This window comes from Schistocerca nitens, chromosome 10, assembly GCF_023898315.1.
Source record: "Schistocerca nitens isolate TAMUIC-IGC-003100 chromosome 10, iqSchNite1.1, whole genome shotgun sequence".
NCBI classification, from domain to species: Eukaryota; Metazoa; Arthropoda; class Insecta; order Orthoptera; family Acrididae; genus Schistocerca; species Schistocerca nitens.
In genome coordinates, this window is record NC_064623.1 from 188327331 (window position 1) to 188346045 (window position 18715).

The 18715-nt window shown below is 41.6% G+C and overlaps 1 protein-coding gene across 1 annotated transcript in view; it reads left to right on the forward strand.

The window, feature by feature from the left end:
- Positions 1–16151: 16151 nt before the first annotated feature.
- The window catches only part of LOC126210153 (NPC intracellular cholesterol transporter 2 homolog a-like), a 94162-nt gene continuing 91598 nt past the window's right edge, over positions 16152–18715 (forward strand). The window contains exon 1 of the mRNA XM_049939304.1: positions 16152–16295. Coding sequence (XP_049795261.1) covers positions 16214–16295 — 82 coding nt within the window. The 5' untranslated portion in view covers positions 16152–16213. The remainder of the gene's footprint in view (positions 16296–18715) is intronic.

An 18715-nucleotide genomic window follows, 5' to 3' on the forward strand; every position in this document is an offset into this window, starting at 1 on the left:
CACGCACATTAGTATTACGTTGCTGGAATTGTGCTTCTGTCCTTTGGGCTCTTGTATTTCGCTTGCCTGCAGCTTGACGTGTTTGACGGCAAAAAGAAGCCCCTTTGCGTATTTTTGGCATTGTTCACTGTACAAAACACACATAAATAGAACAAACTGAATAACTCAGTCATGAAAAACAGTATAGTAATAATGTATTTATTCTTTGATTGTACATCGGCCACTATTAGTTCTAGCGTTTCTACGGTACATCGCGCGGATTTAATAATTGCAGCCGATACACTGCTCGTCCATAAGTATACAAACATAGCGGCAAGTTCGTGTCGAAATGTTTTCGCCAGCATTATGAATAAGGCCAAGCGCACACGCATCGATTTTTATCGTACGTAAAAATATTGTACAATTAAATTCTTTTGGAGGAACAAAGGAGAGCATAGGAACTTCTTTGTTCCACCTAAAGAATTTGATCTTACGATATTTCCGTACGATAAAAATCGAAGCGTGTGCGCTAGGCCTAAATGTCGGTTTGGCGAATGAGCGCGTGCTACCTAGTTAAATTTCTCGGACTAGTTACGGCATTTCAAATAGGGATATTCGAGTCGTTGCTTTTGATACGTTTCCTTCAATTACCTATCTATCGAATAGTGAAAGACTATCACCTGGCAGGGATAACTGATCAAGTTATAATAGATAAGTTATCGACCGGCGTTGAAAATTATTAAATTACTAAAATCGCTTTTAAAAATAGCGGTTGGTGGTAGAAGGATGAAAATTTTGGGGTTATGTGTATTGTTTAGTGCCACATCATAAAAAATGAAAATAAAAAATGAAAATAAAAAGTTCTGTCCAAAACAAAAGAAAAAATTTTTTGGGGGTGGACCATCCTTATCACTTAGGGGTATGAAAAATAGTTTACGACCAATTCTCAGACCTACCGAATATACATGTAAAATTTCATCAGAATCGATCGAGCCGTTTCGGAGGAGAATTGCAACTAACACTGTGTCACGAGAATTTTATATATTAAGAAGAAGTTAAAGATAAGATTAAGATGGAGAAGAGCTATGTTATTCTTTTTTATTTTTACAGGTTTCGGTAATGTACCATCTTCTCGGTATCTGCATCAATCGAAAGAAAAATCCAACTACAGAAAAAGTATGTACAATAATCGTTGAGTTATAGGTTGAACAGAGGGTTATATGATACAACGCTAATGTTACTCACATATCATTGAAGTCCCATTATCCTTGTTTTGATGTTTTTTGGTGCTCATCTTTTATTCTCCTATCAAGATGCTGTCAGGTGATGCCAAGGGAATTAGATTATGAAATGAGATACATAAAGTAGTAGATGAACTTTGATATTTCAGCAGCAAAATAACTGATGATGGCCGAAGTACAGAGGATATAAAATGTAGACTGGCAACGTCAAGAAAAGAGTTCCTGAAGAAGAGAAATTTTTAACACTGGATATAGATTTAAGTATTTGGGAGTGTTTTCTGAAAGTATTTGTCTGTAGTGTAGCTATGTATGGAAATGAAACATGGACGATAAACAGTGTAACATTATGTGTGTCCATCGACCGAATTTAACTGAATAAGTTCTCCAGGGAATGAAAGACTGAGTGAAATTATAAAAGTCGCGTGATATGACGTGACCTTTTCTGGCGCAGAGCACCAAAGATTACTATTGCGATCCGATATACTCCAAAGCGGTCAAAGACATTTTTTAAGCCCGACTGCGGTGAAACTAAATGAGATACAATGTGAAAACAAAATGTGTACTAAATCCTATACCACTTACGTTTTGTCTGTCTGTATGTGTAGACAAACGTTATTGCAGTTCATTGTAATTTATAATTAAAAATAAGTAATGTGAATAGTTTCGATGTGAAACGTTTCAATATCTCAAGAAGTACGATGTATAAAAAAAGCAGTGGATATTTGCATGTTTCTGAGGAATTGTAATTATTAGCACAAAAGCTGGTTTATGTGGTATTGTCAGCCACGATAATGTGTGAAAAAATGTTTAAAGTAAGTTTCTCTTTAGCTTATTAAAAATTAATTCTAAATAGCAATCACCAGTCAATTTCTCATGCCCTATGTTCATAAATGTTTAATTGTCATTTTAGTACAAATGTTCACAGAAATCATCGACGGTTCCACAGGGCGAAGGAACTTGAAAGAAGTTGTCGTAATCAGCAAACTACTATTCGTCACTGAATGGTAATTCGCTGTATTTTATTTCCAAATGTAGGTCCCTTCGCTAATCTTGTTGAAATCCAGGCTGTAATGGTTCTTTATTTACGTGACCATTACGGCACTCCAACCCCAGTTCTCGATACCAGTAATATCGTACTACTTTTCTGCGAAGTAACAAACATATTTTTGTGACAATATTCACATTTGGTTTTATTAATGTATAGGTACACTGATGTATCGATATATTACAGTGATATGGTTCTTGTGTGTATTCATTTCTGTGAGACTGTCATAACTTTGACTTATAGCCGTTCTGGCGCGAATGCGCACAGAGCAGTCTTTTTTCGCTTTGCAGAAGTTGTTCTTTCGCTTTGTAAAAGAACAGTCAAGTCTTGTGTTTGGTTAAAGTGGAAATTAAATATATGAAGATTGATACAAAACTGTTTTCTTGATGACGTGACAATTAAGAAGTATATGTGAATTTTCAAGAAGTTTAATAAAAATGTGTATCGTGAACACCTAGTCAATAGTTATTTCTACCATACCATTGTTCTGATCTGGGATTGTTTGATCATTAAGAATTTCCTGAAAAACGCATTTGTTAGGTCTTCAAATATTGCTCAAATACAGATCTGGACCTTCTAGCAGTCAAAGTGGAATCACCCTAGAATCAACAAGATGAGCCATAACAACTTCGACGAAATCTACGTGGGAATCCATTCAAAGTGCCAAAATTAATGACTTTTTTACAGTGACTTCATTATTTCCATTCTGACGATACCATCCACAGTCAATATCTTTGTTGTTGCCCGATAAAGCGAACATATGCTGCGTGAGCAACATTATTAATCTGATTTCTAACCTACTTCGCAAGTGATGGTATTGTTAGAATGCTCAGAAGCTATCCGGCGAAAATTTGATTCCAATCCCCGTTTTTGTTTCCCAGAAAAGCGTATCAAAATTATTGATAGCTTCTTTCAAGTATCCGACACGTCATTGCACGGAACAAGGTGTGCTTATGTCGAAATCCGGCGTACTCGTACGAGGCTACAAAACGGCATCTTCTAAAACATCAGGTACTATAGTTAACAGAAAAATACTCTCTCCATTTCCCCCCCCCCCCCATTCAAAATATTTATAATAGTATAACAGTTTAGACAAGATGAGAATAGAAGCGTTTGAAATGTGGTGCTACAGAAGAATTCTGAAGATTGGATAGGTAGAAAATGTGACACAACTTGACTAAAAGAAGGGATCGATTGATGGGACACAGCGTGAGGCGTTAAGGGGTCACCAATGTAGTATTGGAGGCAAGTGCAGAGGGCATGGACAGCTGCATCAAACCAGTCTTCGGACAACTACAACACTGCAATTATTGACGTGGAAAATTAAGTTTTAGCTACAAATTCTTCATAATTGTGCAGTTTTGTCAGGTTAGTATGTGTTCTGTCACTGAGTAATCGGTTACCCATTAAAAAGCAATAGATAACTGATCGTAATGAAGAAAGCATGTAGATAAAAACAGATACCAAAGATGACGGATCATGGAAGACAACAGTACAGAAATGTAACATGTCATTCTTCACGTGATCGATGTGAAACATATTCTTTGACGATGCAAATTACAGGATAACAACTTTTATCACAGTTCAAAGTTAATTATAAAACGCAAAAAACCATTGATTATTAAAAAGTAGAAAGTTAATCAAATAGAAATCGAACTAAACAAAAACCTCGAACAAAAGTAACTACAAGTAACAGTCGCTACTACGAACATTCAATGTCTAAAAAAATGTTACAGAAGAAATCGGTTAATATCCTTAAAGCAGTAGGGATAATTTACGTCAATAGTTATTTGTCGCCTGTAATAGTATCGCAATGCTCTAAAGGCTGGTTGAAACTGAAAATAAAAAAAAAACTAGATACCCATAAATTATCGTTTCCCCGTCTAGAACATCAAATGAAACTACACTACTGGAGATTAAAATTGCTACACCACGAAGATGACATGCTACAGAAGCGAAATTTAACCGACAGGAAGATGTTGTGATATGCAAATGATTACCTTTTCAGAGCATTCACACAAGGTTGGCGCCGGTGGCGACACCTACAACGTGCTGACATGAGGAAAGTTTCCAACCGATTACTCACACACAAACAGCATTTGACCGGCGTTGTCTGGTGAAACATAGTTGTGATTCCTCGTGTAAGGAGGAGAAATGCGTACCATCGGTTTCCGACTTCGATAAAGGTCGGATTGTAGCCTATCGCGACTGCGGTTTATCGTATCGCGACATTGCTGCTCGCGTTGGTCGTGATCTAATGACTGTTAGCATAATATGGAATCGGTGGATTCAGGAGGGTAATACGGAACGCCGTGTTGGATCCCAACGGCCTCGTATCACTAGCAGTCGAGATGACAGGCATCTTATCCGCATGGCTGTAACGGATCGTGCAGCCACGTCTCGATCCCTGAGTCGACAGATGGGGACGTTTGCAAGACAACAACCATCTGCAACAACAGTTGGACGACGTTTGCAGCAGCATGGACTATGAGCTTGGAGACCATGGCTGCGGTTACCCTTGACGCTGAATCAGACAGGAGCGCCTGCCATGGTGAACGACGAACCTGGGTGCACGAATGGCGAAACGTCATTCTTTCGGATGAATCCAGGTTCTGTTTACAGCATCATGATGGTCGTATCCGTGTTTGGCGACGTCGCGGCAAACTCACATTGGAAGCGTGTATTCGTGATCGCCACACTGGCGTATCACACGGCGTGATGGCGTGGGGTGCCATTGGTTACACGTCTCGGTCACCTCTTGTTCCCATTGACGGCAGTTTGAATAGTGGACGTTACATTTCAGATGTTACGACCTGTGGCTCTACCCTTCATTCGATCCCTGCAAAACCCTACATTTCAGCAGGATAATGCACGACCGCATGTTGCAGGTCCTGTACGGGCCTTTCTGGATACAGAAAATGTTAGACTGCTGCCGTGGCCAGTGCATTCTCCAGATCTCTCACCAATTGGAAACGTCTGGTCAATGGTGGCCGTGCAACTGGCTCGTCACAATACGCCAGTCACTACTCTTGATGAACTGTGGTATCGTGCTGAAGCTGCATGGGCAGCTGTACCTGTACCCGCCATCCAAGCTCTGTTTGACTCAATGCCCAGGTGTATCAAGGCCGTTATTACGGCCAGAGGTGGTTGTTCAGGGTACTGATTTCTGAGGATCTATGCACCCAAATTGCGTGAAAATGTAATCACATGTCAGTTCTAGTATAATATATTTGTCCAATGAACACCAGTTTATCATCTGCATTTCTTGTTGGTGTAGCAATTTTAATGGCCAGTAGTGTATACAGTTCCAGAGTTCTTTTCAAGTCTCGAACTTCTATGACGTATATATGCAGACTGAACTGACGAATGAAAATTTGTACCAAGGCCAGTTCTCCTGCCTACAATACATTGAGCTATCACTACACCATCCTGGTACAGTGACTCGGCATTACTGTACGCACTACCCTAGCACCACTCGCGCCTCAATCCAAATTCCCAGCCACACCTCATTTCACTTCGTACTCCCCCAAAGCACGAACAGCATTGCAGGGGCTCTCTGAAACTACTGGAATAGCACCTCGGCATCGAACAAAGTGGGGTATTCTGCCTGAAACCTAAGCGTAGGTGTTTTAGTCAGATGAAACTACACTTCTGTCCAAAATTAAAGCAGCAAACCGCTGTGTCGCTGTGTTGCGTCGAATTCACGGTATAATCATACAAATGTCAACAGATGTCGGTAAAATCTTCTTCGTCGAAGATGACATTCCAGTCAATGGACAACCACGTCAACGATGACGTCAGGGCACCTATCAAACGGGGTAGTGTTTGCAGGGTAGTCCCACATCCACGATCGCTGTGTACAAAGTCAGACGGTGCAGTATGGCGCAGAGAAGACTCCTTCCGGGCGTTCTGCAGTGGAGGGCCATGGAAGGAATGGAAGCAGGACAGCGGCAAATTCATGTGGCCCGGTGACTTAATGTGAACCGTTCTGTTGCTTCCCGAACGTGGCGACAATGTATATAGATCGGAACTGTATCTCAAAGACCAGACCGGTGCCGACCACGTTTAACATCAGAAAGAGAGAACCGTTATTTGGCTGTAAGGGCGCAACGGTACCGCCTTACAAGGGAACCTCCCTATCGCACCCCCCTCAGATTTAGTTATAAGTTGGCACAGGGACAGACCTTGAAAAACTGAACACAGATCAAGCGAGAAAACAGGAAGAAGTTGTGTCGAACTATGACAAAAATAAGCAAAATATACAAACTGAGTAGTCCATGCGCAAGGTATGCAACATCAAGGAACGTGTGCGCTTACGAGCGCCGTGGTCCCGTGGTTAGCGTGAGCAGCTGTGGAAAGAGAGGTCCTTGGTTCAAATCTTCTCTCGAGTGAAAAGTTTATTTTCAGACAATTATCAAAGTTCAGGCACTCAGACATAATCAACTTCGCTCTCCAACATTCCAGGACATATTCAGATTTGCTTGGACATATGCAGGATTTGACGGTCTACACACGGAAATATTTGAAAACGTAAAAAAACATATGTTTTGACAGAGCACAGAGAAAACTGTGCGACTGTGAAACTGTTGCATTCATTTGTTGCAGTTTATGTGACAAACTCCTATGTTTTCATCACTTTTTTGGGAGTGATTATCACATCCACAAGAAAACCTAAATCGGGCAAGGTAGAAGACTCTTTTTACCCATTCGCCAAGTGTACAAGTTAGATGGGTCGACAACATATTCCTGTCATGTGACGCACATGCCGTCACCAGTGTCGTATAGAATATATCAGACGTGTTTTCCTGTGGAGGAATCGGTTGACCTATGACCTTGCGATCAAATGTTTTCGGTTCCCATTGGAGAGGCACGTCCTACTAATCGCACGGTTTTGCGGTGCGGTCGCAAAACACACACTAAACTTATTACAGTGAACAGAGACGTCAATGAATGAACGGACAGATCGTAACTTTGCGAAAATAAAGTAAAATTTTCACTCGAGGGAAGACTCGAACCAAGCACCTCACGTTCCACAGCTCCTCCCTCAAACCACGGGACAACGGCGCTCCATAGCTTACAGTGTCCTTGATGTTGGCTATCTTGCGCATGTACTACTCAGTTTGTATATTTTGCTTATTTTTTCATAGTTCCACACAACTTCTTCCTGTTTTCTCGCTTGATCTGTGTTCAGTTTTTCAAGGCCTATCCCTGTGCCAACTTATAACTAAATCTGAGGGGGGGGTGTGATGGGGAGGTTCCCTTGTTAGTACTGCACGACAACCGGCATGTGACCTCGCAGCATCCACTGGACGTGTTGTAGCATGGAAAACGATGTACAGAAAGCTTTGGCAGAGTGGATTTTGTCAGACACCTGCTGTATGTGTACCTCTGACGCGTCTTCACTGATCGGAACGTCTAGAGTGGAGTAGTCAACATGCGACCTGGACAGTCGAACAGTGCGTCAATGTTCTATTCTCTGGTGAGTCCCGATTTGGTCTGGAGAGTGATTCTTGATGCATTCCCGTCTGGAGGCTAAGTGGACTACGATTTTGGAATCCAAACACTGTGGAAAGAGACCGATTTCGAGGAGGAGCCTTTAATAGTTTGCGCAGCGATTATGTTGACCGCTCGAACGCCTCTTCATGAACTTGTACTGGTGAATCAGCAAGAATTAACTGCTGTCAGGTATCGTGACGAGATCCTGGGACCTCAAATGCGGTTGTTGCGATGTGGTGTGGGCGCAGACTTCGTACTGATGAACGATAATGCTCGACCCCATAGAGCACGGGTGATCGACGTTTTCTTGGTAAATATTGCACGAATGGCGTGACCTGCTCGCTCTCCCGATTTGAATCCCACAGGGCGTGTCTGGAATGCACTACGAAGACGGCTTACATCACGGCAGCATCCACCAACCAGTCTACAAGACTTGTGAGCAGCTCTGCAGGAAGCACTGGCGTTATTGTCTCAACATTAGATTTATAACATCATTCACAGCGTGCCCCATCGTTGTCAGGTCTATACTGGTTCCAGAGGTGGTCACACTCCATACTGACAAGGGAACCTCCCCATCGCACCCCCCTCAGATTTAGTTATAAGTTGGCACAGTGGATAGGCCTTGAAAAACTGAACACAGATCAATCGAGAAAACAGGAAGAAGTTGTGTGGAACTATGAAAAAATAAGCAAAATATACAAACTGAGTAGTCCATGCGAAGATACGCAACATCAAGGATAATCTCAGCTCAGGAGCGCCGTGATCCCGTGGTTAGCGTGAGCAACTGCGGAACGAGAGGTCCTTGGTTCAAGTCTCCCCTCCAGCCAAAAGGTTTTCTTTATTTTGGCAAAGTTATGATCTGTCCATTCGTTCATTGACGTCTCTGTTCACTGTAATAAGTTTAGTGTGTGTTTTGCGACCGCACCGCAAAACCGTGCGATTAGTAGGACGTGCCTCTCCAATGGGAACCGAAAACATTTGATCGCAAGGTCATAGGTCAACCGATTCCTCCACAGGAAAACACGTCTGATATATTCTATACGACACTGGTGACGGCATGTGCGTTACATGACAGGAATATGTTGTCGGCCCACCTAACTTGTACACTTGGCGAATGGGTAAAAACATTCTTCTACGTTGCCCGATTTAGGTTTTCTTGTGGATGTGATAATTACTCCCAAAAAAGTGATGAAAACATAAGAGTTTGTCACATAAACTGCAACAAATGAATCCAACAGTTTCGCAGTCGCTCACTTTCCCCTGTGCTCTGTCAAAACATATGTTTCAAATTTTTCCGTGTGTAGACCGTCAAATCCTGCCTATGTCCAAGCAAATCTGAACATGTCCTGGAATTTTGGAGAGCGAAGTTGATTATGTGTGAGTGCCTGAACTTTGATAATTGTCTGAAAATAAAAAATTAATCTTCGCTCGAAGGGGGACTTGAATCTAGGACCTCTCGTTTTGCAGCTGCTCACGCTAACCACGGGACCACGGCGCTCCTGAGTTCAATCTATCCTTGATATAGCTTATCTTACAGATGGACTACTCGGTTTGTATATTTTGCTTATTTTTTCATAGTTCCACACAACTTCTTCCTGTTTTTTCGATTGATCTGTGTTCAGTTTTTCAAGGCCTATCCACTGTGTCATAACTAAATCTGAGGGGGGGTGCGATGGGGAGGTTCCCTTGTGAGCACACTAACCAGCTGTCGGAATATGTGTGTAAATCCGTTAAGTTGAAAAAACGAACATTTTGTCTACCGTTATGCATGTTACAATTGTTTCCGTTCTGTGTTCTTTACATTGTTTCTACATTACTATCGTCTGTTTACACAGTTTTGTGGCAAAGTAAACGCAGCCTTCCAAAATTCCCGTTTGTTGCTTCAATTTTAGACACCAGTGTATATGGTTTTGTTCGATGCTGAGATGCTATTCCAATACAGTTGAAGAGCCTCTGCTATACTGTGGAGATTAGGGAGAGTACCAAGCGGTCTGACGCCCGAGTGGGAATTTGGAGTGAGGAGGGAAGCATGCTAAGGAATTCCGTGCAGTTGTGCAAAGGCCTCCGAGAACAATTTTAACGCTTTGCATTGCAATAGTTGACATTGAAAGTGATGAAGTTTTCTTATCTGTGGACGTATGTCACATGAACAAGTATGCTTGGCTGTTCTGTAAAATACGGCGTGCCCGAGGTGAGATATTCCCGGACGTGCGTAATCTCCGCAGGGTAAACAAGTGAACAAATAAATAACGAGGCGGTAGAGGTCAGGTGACGAGCGAATCGACTATCCGGCCTGAACCGGTAACGCCTTTATCAACATCCTCACGAATTTAGACAGTCGACTGTTTGACACTTATTCTGATCGTTACTTTGTTTGCTGAACCACGTCTGTAATAGCCTCTACAAAAGCTATCCGCCTCCGTAGCGTAGCGGTAGCGTTACCGCTTACAACGGAGGGGGCCCGGGTTCGATTCCCGCCAGGGGACTGGGTGTTGTGTGTCCATCATCATTGACTCGCAAGTCGCCGGAGTGGTGTCAACTATAAAGGATTTGCAGAAACGGCGGCCGAACTCCCCGAATGGGGCCTCCCGGCCAACTACGCCATACGATCATTTCATTTCTTTTTCATCAAGAACTATAGCGAGTTCGAAATCGTGACGTGCTGCTTGGTTAGCACAAGACACAACAAGAATGACGTCACAAACCACCATAATAAAAGAAGGCATCCCATATGATGATTAGACGTTATGGACATCTCTGGAGAGTTTTTCATTCAGATAGGCCAGTTGCTACCAGAGTGACGAAAGAGAAAGTTTCAAATTTATTTATTTATCGTGTGTGTGTGTGTGTGTGTGTGTGTGTGTGTGTTATCTCTCCGCATATACTCTGCATACCAATGTTTTAAATTTCTTTGCTGGCTCTTTTTGATTGCATTTGAAAATGGCAGTATGCCAAAATGTCGGCGATTGTCGAAACATCGCCCGGCTGAATTCCCTTAGATTATTTGAACATTTTATACCCCAGGAAGTTTCAGTTCAAAGTTATTACTATACGGGGTGCACATAAGTGCGGGAACACTTTCAATTATTTATTGCACAAGAACCAATCATTGTACAGATATCATACATATGTTATTTTGAAGCTTTTTTCACGTATACCGCCACAGCGTAGTTCGGTAATTTGCCGATAGTCAGCGCTAGTCATAAACATGGCGAGTTTTGGTGCGGAGCGAGCTTTCTGTGCGTTGGTATTCGACAAAAACACCGGATCTCAGTCCGTGTGACTTTTTTCTGTGGGAAGACATTAAAGATCTACATCTACGTGATTACTCTGCTATTCACAATAAAGTGCCTGGCAGAGGGGTTCAATGAACCACCTTCATGCTGTCTCTCTACCGTTCCACTCTCGAACAGCACCCGGGAAAAATGAAATTTTTCCGTGCGAGCTCTGATTTATCTTTTTTATCGTGATGATCATTTCTCCCTATGTAGATGGGTGTCAACAGAATGTTTTCGGAATCGTAGGAGAAAACTGGTGATTGAAATTTCATAAGAAGATCCTGTCGCAACGAAAAACGCCTTTGTTTTAATGATTGCCACTCCAATTCACGTATCATGTCTGTGACACTATCTCCCCTATTTCGCGATACTAAAAAACGAGCTGCCCTTCTTTGTACTTTTTCGAGGTCATCCGTCAGTCCCACCTGATGCGGATCCCAAACCGCACACCAGTACTCCAGAATAGGGCGGACAAGCGTAGTGTAAGCAGTCTCTTTGGTAGACGTGTTGCACCTTCTAAGTGTTCTGACAATGAATCGCGGTCTTTGGTTTGCTCTACCCACAATATTATCTATGTGATCGTTTGGGTTATTCCAAAACCTCTACAACAAAACAACCGTGTCAAGAGAGAAAAATTCGGTGCTACAGCCCAGTCATAAAACCCGCAGTCCTCTGCACAAGCGAAACATTGACACTTAACAAAAAACATGAACTTTAGCAAATCAAAAAATCATTAGGAAGGGAAGATCCATAGAAAATTTTAGGGGCAAGACATACACAATCAATCAAAACAACAAGTTTTCAAAAATCGAAGGTGACATTAATGAAAGAAGAGTGAAATCCTTTAGTCATCTCTCGGTCCCGAGTTCGAGTCTGTCCTGCACACAGTTTTAATCGACAAGGAAGTTTCATCAACTATTTAATTCCACACTATTGTTAGATTCTATCAGGTTCAGTCAGGGTATCCGCTTGAAATGAAATGGTATGCTACATTGCCTAGGGGAACTTATAGTTATCATGGTCTCTAACGCCCACTAAAGAATTCCAGCTTTCATGGCGGGCAGTAAAACATTTTCATTAAATTATTATAAAATTTTGTTATAAGGTATCTGGTAAGTCATTATTATCACATATTTTAACTTTCTGTAGTTCCGCTTTATATATTTTATAAATCATAGTTACTTTTCCACTTTAAAAAACACCATAACTGTGGAACCTTTGGGCCATAAGATAATTTTACTATAACAGAGATTCAAAAACAGGCAGTAGGAAAAGTTCAGATTTCACGTTGAACTGTAGGTGTTCTTTCTAAGGTAGGACTGCTGAGCTACATTAGGGTCGCACCGAAATTATGTCCAGCTAAATTAGTCGCACCAGCCCGTTGAGCGACACGAAACTATCTTGTTTTGTCTCCGTGAAAAACTTGTTGTTGTGGCCTTTAGTCCGAAGACTGGTTTGACACAGCACTCCATGCTAATCTATCCTGTGCGAGCCGCTTCATCTCTGAATAACTACTGCAACCTTTATCCTTTTGGACCTGCTTTCTATATTCATCTCTTGTATTACCACTACGATTTTTACCCTCCACACTTACCTCAAATACTAAATTGGTGATCGCTTCATACCTAAGAATGTGTCTTATCAACGGGTCCCTCGTTTTAGTCACGTTGTGCCATAAATTCCTTGTCTACTCCACTCTATTTAGGAACTCCTAGTTAGTTACACGGTCTACCCGTACAGTCTTGATATTTTTCTGTAGCAACAGATTTCAAAAGCTTCTGTTCTCGTCTTGTCTAAACTGTTTGTCTTCCATGTTTCACTTCCACACATGGCTACACTCCAGATAAATAATTTCAGAAAAAAACTTTCTAACGCTTGAATCTATATTCGATGTTAACAAATTTCTGTTCTTCAGAAACGCTTTTCTTGACATTGCCAATGCACGAAAAAGTGGTTCAAATGGCTTTGAGCACTATGGGACTTAACTTCTGAGGACATCAGTCTCCTAGAACTCAGAACTACTTAAACCTAACTAACCTAAGGACACCACACACATCCATGCCCGAGGCAGGATTCGAACCTGCAACCGTAGCGGTCGCGCGGTACCAGGTTGTAGCGCCTAGAACCGCTCGGTCACTCAAGGCCGGCTGCCATTATATATTTTGAATTTTCTGTACGTCGGGCATCAGCAGTTATTTTGCTGCCCAAATAGCAAAACTCATCTACGGGCTGTTCAAAGTCTCTCCGCAGTGCCGAATGATTGTTAGCCGCGCGTGCCGTATGGTTGTTCGCCTGCCTGGGTTACTTCCCTTTAAGTGGACTCTCCCAAAATTCCAGCGTCAGTAGTATCTTTGGTGTGGTTCGTTACGTGTTGACGTGAATGTTTAAGTTTAGTTCCTTTGTTAGTTTGTTTCGTTTTTGTCACTGTTAAAATACTAACCACTGAAGAACGTGTGTTTTTAGTCGAACTAGTGTTCAAGACTGGCCGGAAATACAGTTTCAGTTCGTCAAATATTTAATTCAGTTTTCCCGGAGACAACACTCCCACATCGCGATACTGTGCCAGATCTGATTAACAAATTTCGAAGTACGGGTACAGTGACAGATGCACCGAGAAGTGATCGTCCTAGCGTTTTGTCCGAGGATAAACAACTCGATATTTCCGATAAAATGTCCATGAGTCCGAACAAGTCAGTAAGAAATCGATGTTAGTGTCGGAACGGCCCACACAGCTTTAAGGAAAAAATTTGAACTTTTCCCATAAAAGTGACAGTCGTGCAAGAACTGAAAAATTCTGATCATGGCAAGAGACTGCATTATTGTCAATGGTTCAAAAATTTCGTTCAACAAAATGGAAGGGATATTCTTAATGAGATGCTTTTCACTGATGAGGCGTGGTTTCATTTATCCGGGTACATGAACTCGCAAAATTGTCGTATGTGGATTACTGCAAATCCACTGTGTATTCATGAGGAACCACATCATTCTGTGAAAATAGGAGTTTGGATTGCATTTTCTAGACGTCGGATTGTGGGTCCCATATTTTTCAATGAAACAATAAACGCACGATACTGCAGAGATATTCTGAACCAATTCATAGGAGAACTTCTGTTAAGTGAAATACTGAACGGTTATTTTCAACAAGATGGTGAAACCGCGCATTCAGCTCGCTTCTCAATGTCATTGCTTGCTGATGTTTTTGGTGATCGCATAATTTCACAGCTACTTTGGCCTGCACGATCGCCTGGCCTAATACCACCTCACATTTTCTTCTAGGGTGCAGCGGAAGCAACTGTGTGTAAAAACCGTGCAAAATCAATCGATGAATTGAAAACTGCAATATCCACTTTCACTGCTTCTGTTACAGAAGAAATGTTACAACTTGTGTTTGGGAACATGATTAGAAGAATTGAATTGTTTATTCAACAACAGGGGCGACACTTTCTATATTTAATGTGAAAATTTGTAAGTAAAAATGAATATTCATTAAATTAATAACTTGTATTTCACTTGTTTTATTTCGGTATATTCACTGCGGCATAAGGCACGCGCGGATAACAATCATACGGCACTGCGGAGAGACTTTTTGAACACCCCGTACTGTATACACTTCTGACGTCTTCAGCATGGGGGCGATCTGTAGTATTATGTTCACTTAATAAATTTCCAGCTGCCGAGATTTATAAAATCATTTATTCATGTACCTGACAGGTTTGGGAAATTCTCTGTTGCCATCTGCGAAAGATAGAACCGAAAAATGCGGGATACAGCAACTAACATAACAGGGCACACACGTAATTATGTCCAAGATTGCAATACATGGAACGGGAACATATCTATGTTTTCATCATTACACGATCTTCTTCTTCATTAAAGTGATCCTACACAAAAACAAAAAAATTATATTCAGTGTTCACTCGTCTACTACTTTTCGTGTTTCGTTTCCTAACACCTCTCGTTTCCTAACGCCCGCAGCATCACCTGATTTAAATTGAATACAGTATGTTACCCTTGTTTTGCTTTTGTTGATGTTCATCTTATACCCATCTTTCAAGACACTGTCCATTCCGTTCAGGTGCTCTTCCAGGTCGTTTGCTGCCTGTGACATAATTAGAATGTAATTAGCAAACCTCAAAGTTTTTATTTCTTTTCCGTGAACTTTAATGTCTTCTCCTTAATCTTCTATGGTTTCCTTTCCTGCTTGCTCAATGTACGGATTGAATAACATCGGTGCCGGCCGTAGTGGCTGTGCGGTTCTAGGCGCTACAATCTGGAACCGAGCGACCGCTACGGTCGCAGTTTCGAATCCTGCCTCGGGCATGGATGTGTGTGATGTCCTTAGGTTAGTTAGGTTTAATTAGTTCTAAGTTCTAGGGGACTGATGACCTCAGAAGTTAAGTCGCATAGTGCTCAGAGCCATTTGAACCATTTTGAATAACATCGGGGATAGGCTACAACCCTGTCTCACTCCCTTCTCAATCATGCTTCCTTTCGTGCCCCTCTTCTCTTATAACTGCGTCTGGTTTCTGTACAACTTATGAACACCTGCAGTCTTTCGCTACCTGTATTGTACCCTATCTACCTTCAGAATATCAAAGAGAGTCTTTCAGCAAACACTGCCAAGAGCTTTCTCTAAATCTACAAATGCCACAAACCTAAGTGTGCCGTTTTTTAACCTACCTTCTAAGAGACTTCGTAAGGTCAGTATTGCCTAGCGTGTTCCTGCATTCCTTGATCATCCCCATGTCGGCTATTCCCAGTTTTTTTCATTTTTCGGTAAAGAAATTGTGTTAGTATTTTGCAACTATGACTTATTAAACTGATAGTTTAGTAACATTCAGAGCTGTCAGCACCTGCTTTCTTTGAAACTGGAATCATTACAATCTTCAGGAAGCCTGACGGCATTGGAATTGCTATGGTTAACGAAATAAAAATATGTAATTTTTTTTTTTTCGTGACATTTCACGGTTGGCCTGCGACTAGCGAACGCATGTGGAGAGTTGTCCAGACGTTCGGGCACGAGTGCCTGTCAGCATCACGCCAGAGACAATGCAGTACGTGACCTCCTTCGGAACCTGCAACGCACGCGCTACTCTCTCAGCAGACAAGCAGGCGACGAGTTAGTTCGTGCTCGCTGTCCGCTCTGCTCCGTTTAGAAGCCCCGGCGCAGCAGCATGCGGACATCCACGATTGCAGCCTTCACCGTCCACATCCTGCTCTGTGCCTCTCCTGCTCTCGCCAAGATATCCTTCTGCGGTAACTATTACCTTATCATTATCGTCATCACTTATACATTTGGTTCAATCCGAGCCTTCAGAATCACGAGTGACATTTTCAGCATTCACTCTGCTTGTGTTATGTTCATCCTTCATCTCCTATTACTCCGAAAGTCACCTTGCGGTGTGTGGCTGAGGGTACTTTGTACACCACTGTCATTTCCTCACTTTCCTGTCCCATTCGCGAGTTGTTCGCTCTCGGTTATGTCTCCGTGTCAGCTCGAACTCCTCTAATTTTACACTCGTGGTCTTTTCGCGAGCTATACGCAGGAGAAAGCAATATATTGGCTGACTCTTCTAAGAGCGTGAGCTCTCGGAACGTTAACAGTAAGCAGCATCTGCACCTCTAGGTGGCTGAAGCTCTCAGTGATGCTTTCGCACTCTCTAAATCAGCCTGTAACAAAACGTGCTGCTCTTCTTTGGATCTTCTCTATGCCCTCTACCGATCCTACCTGATAAGGATCCCAGACTGACGAGCAATATTAGAGTATTTTGTGAACGAGGATTTTGTAAGCTACTTCTTCTCTGGGTGGACTATACTTCCTGAGGACTCTTCCAGTAACACTCAGTGTGGCAAATGCGATTAGTTTTACGTGATCGTTCCACTTTGCGTCTTGCACTCCTAGATATTTCATGGATGTACCTGCTTCCAGTTATTGTCCTGCAATCGCATAATCTTTACATATACGCAGTACTTTCTTTATTTAAGGTTGAATAACAGACACAATCTGTTCTCTTCTACTGATTTTTGTTTATTTCAAACTAGTTTTCGGCTTATTGGGCCATCTTCAGAAAACAACTGTCTAGCGTCTGAAAGTGAGCCTAGTTCTAAGTTAACTGGACATTGGAAGCGAAAATACAATCCACTTCCATCGAGTGTCGTGCATCAAACGAGGTTCTTCGCGTTGAAATTAAAATTCTTTCAATGGACAATATTACGAACAATAAAAAATTAAACTACACAATATTACAGATTAAATGGTTGTAATGCTAAAATCTGTGAGTTCTTGACAGTGGTTGAGAAACTTTTAAACTGGCCACTCTTCATTTATGTCGTGCAACAAAAATGTTTAACATTCTACATTAAACTTTTGGCAACGTACAATATTATAAACATTAATTAAAATGCGCAACCTTACGTAGAGTATTACATGTTGTACGTTTTTGATGTCATGATCTGTGAGGCCGTGAAAACTCTGAGTGAGCGTTAGTGACTTACGTTGTGCAACAAACATGTGTTACATTGAAAATTATATTGTATGCAGTTGTCAATATTAAACTCAGTACGTGATTAAAATACACAGTATGACAGTACTGCAAGTTATACTGTTGAAGTGTGTGGGGCAAGCGAGGTAAAGAATCGAAAACTGTACTGTATTTTAATTTTGTGCGGGAATATGTGTCATTATGGCGGTTTGAGGGGATGTGGCTGTTGACTACATCACTTGAAGCTTAAATGTGGGGATGTGTTCATCTGTAATTAATCATTTAGAACCAGCTGAGGATTTTTAGCTAAATGTTTATTTACCTCAAGTGCTTCAAACAGGCGTAGTTTTCTTTCTTTGTCGGCTATATGTAGTAGTTCCGTGTAGACTTAGTACCTATGTCCTTCCTTCAACAGATATTCGACGAAGGTAGAGTCTGACTTATGTAATGTCCAGCTGCGTTCCTGTTCATTCAGAGTAGTTGTCATAGCCCCAATATACGTGGCTGTGGTCGGTAGAGCCTATATACGAGCCGGCCGCAGTGGCCGAGCGGTTCTAGGCGCTACAGTCTGGAACTGAGCGCCCGCTATGGTCGCAGGTTCGAATCCTGCCTCGGGCATGGATGTGTTGATGTCCTTAGGTTAGTTAGGTTTAAGGGGCTCCGGAACGCCCTATACTTGCAATGTTAAAATAACGCTTATAAATTACATCTTTCCTCACAAAGTATTTGAGGTAGGAAGTTGAACTTTTTACAGATTATTTATTGGAATATGGGCTACAACTTAACACAGGGATTTTACAAAATTTTAGTTCAGTTATTAAAGATGATTTTTTTCAATTGTAATGAAAATTCACAACTTTTTTGCAATTTTTTATTTATATATTCAAAAATATACAGTTTTGTTGGAAAAAGGCTGTGTTAAATTATGCAGAAGGTACTGTGTAACATTTACTGAAAGTTTGAAACAAATATGTTTGGAAGATCCTTAGAAAACATGTAATTAGTATGAGAAAATAAAAGTTTTGGGAATCGAGCGACAAAGATTGGATTAACTTTTTAGTGCATTCCAGGTCCATAGGATGGATTATCCTCATCCTCTGCAAACTCCTCCTCCAGCTTCCTCTTGTTCCTCCTCCAGTTTACTCTTGCTTGTATTTCTAGACTCTTTACAGCCCTGTCTGCAGCCCGAAGACG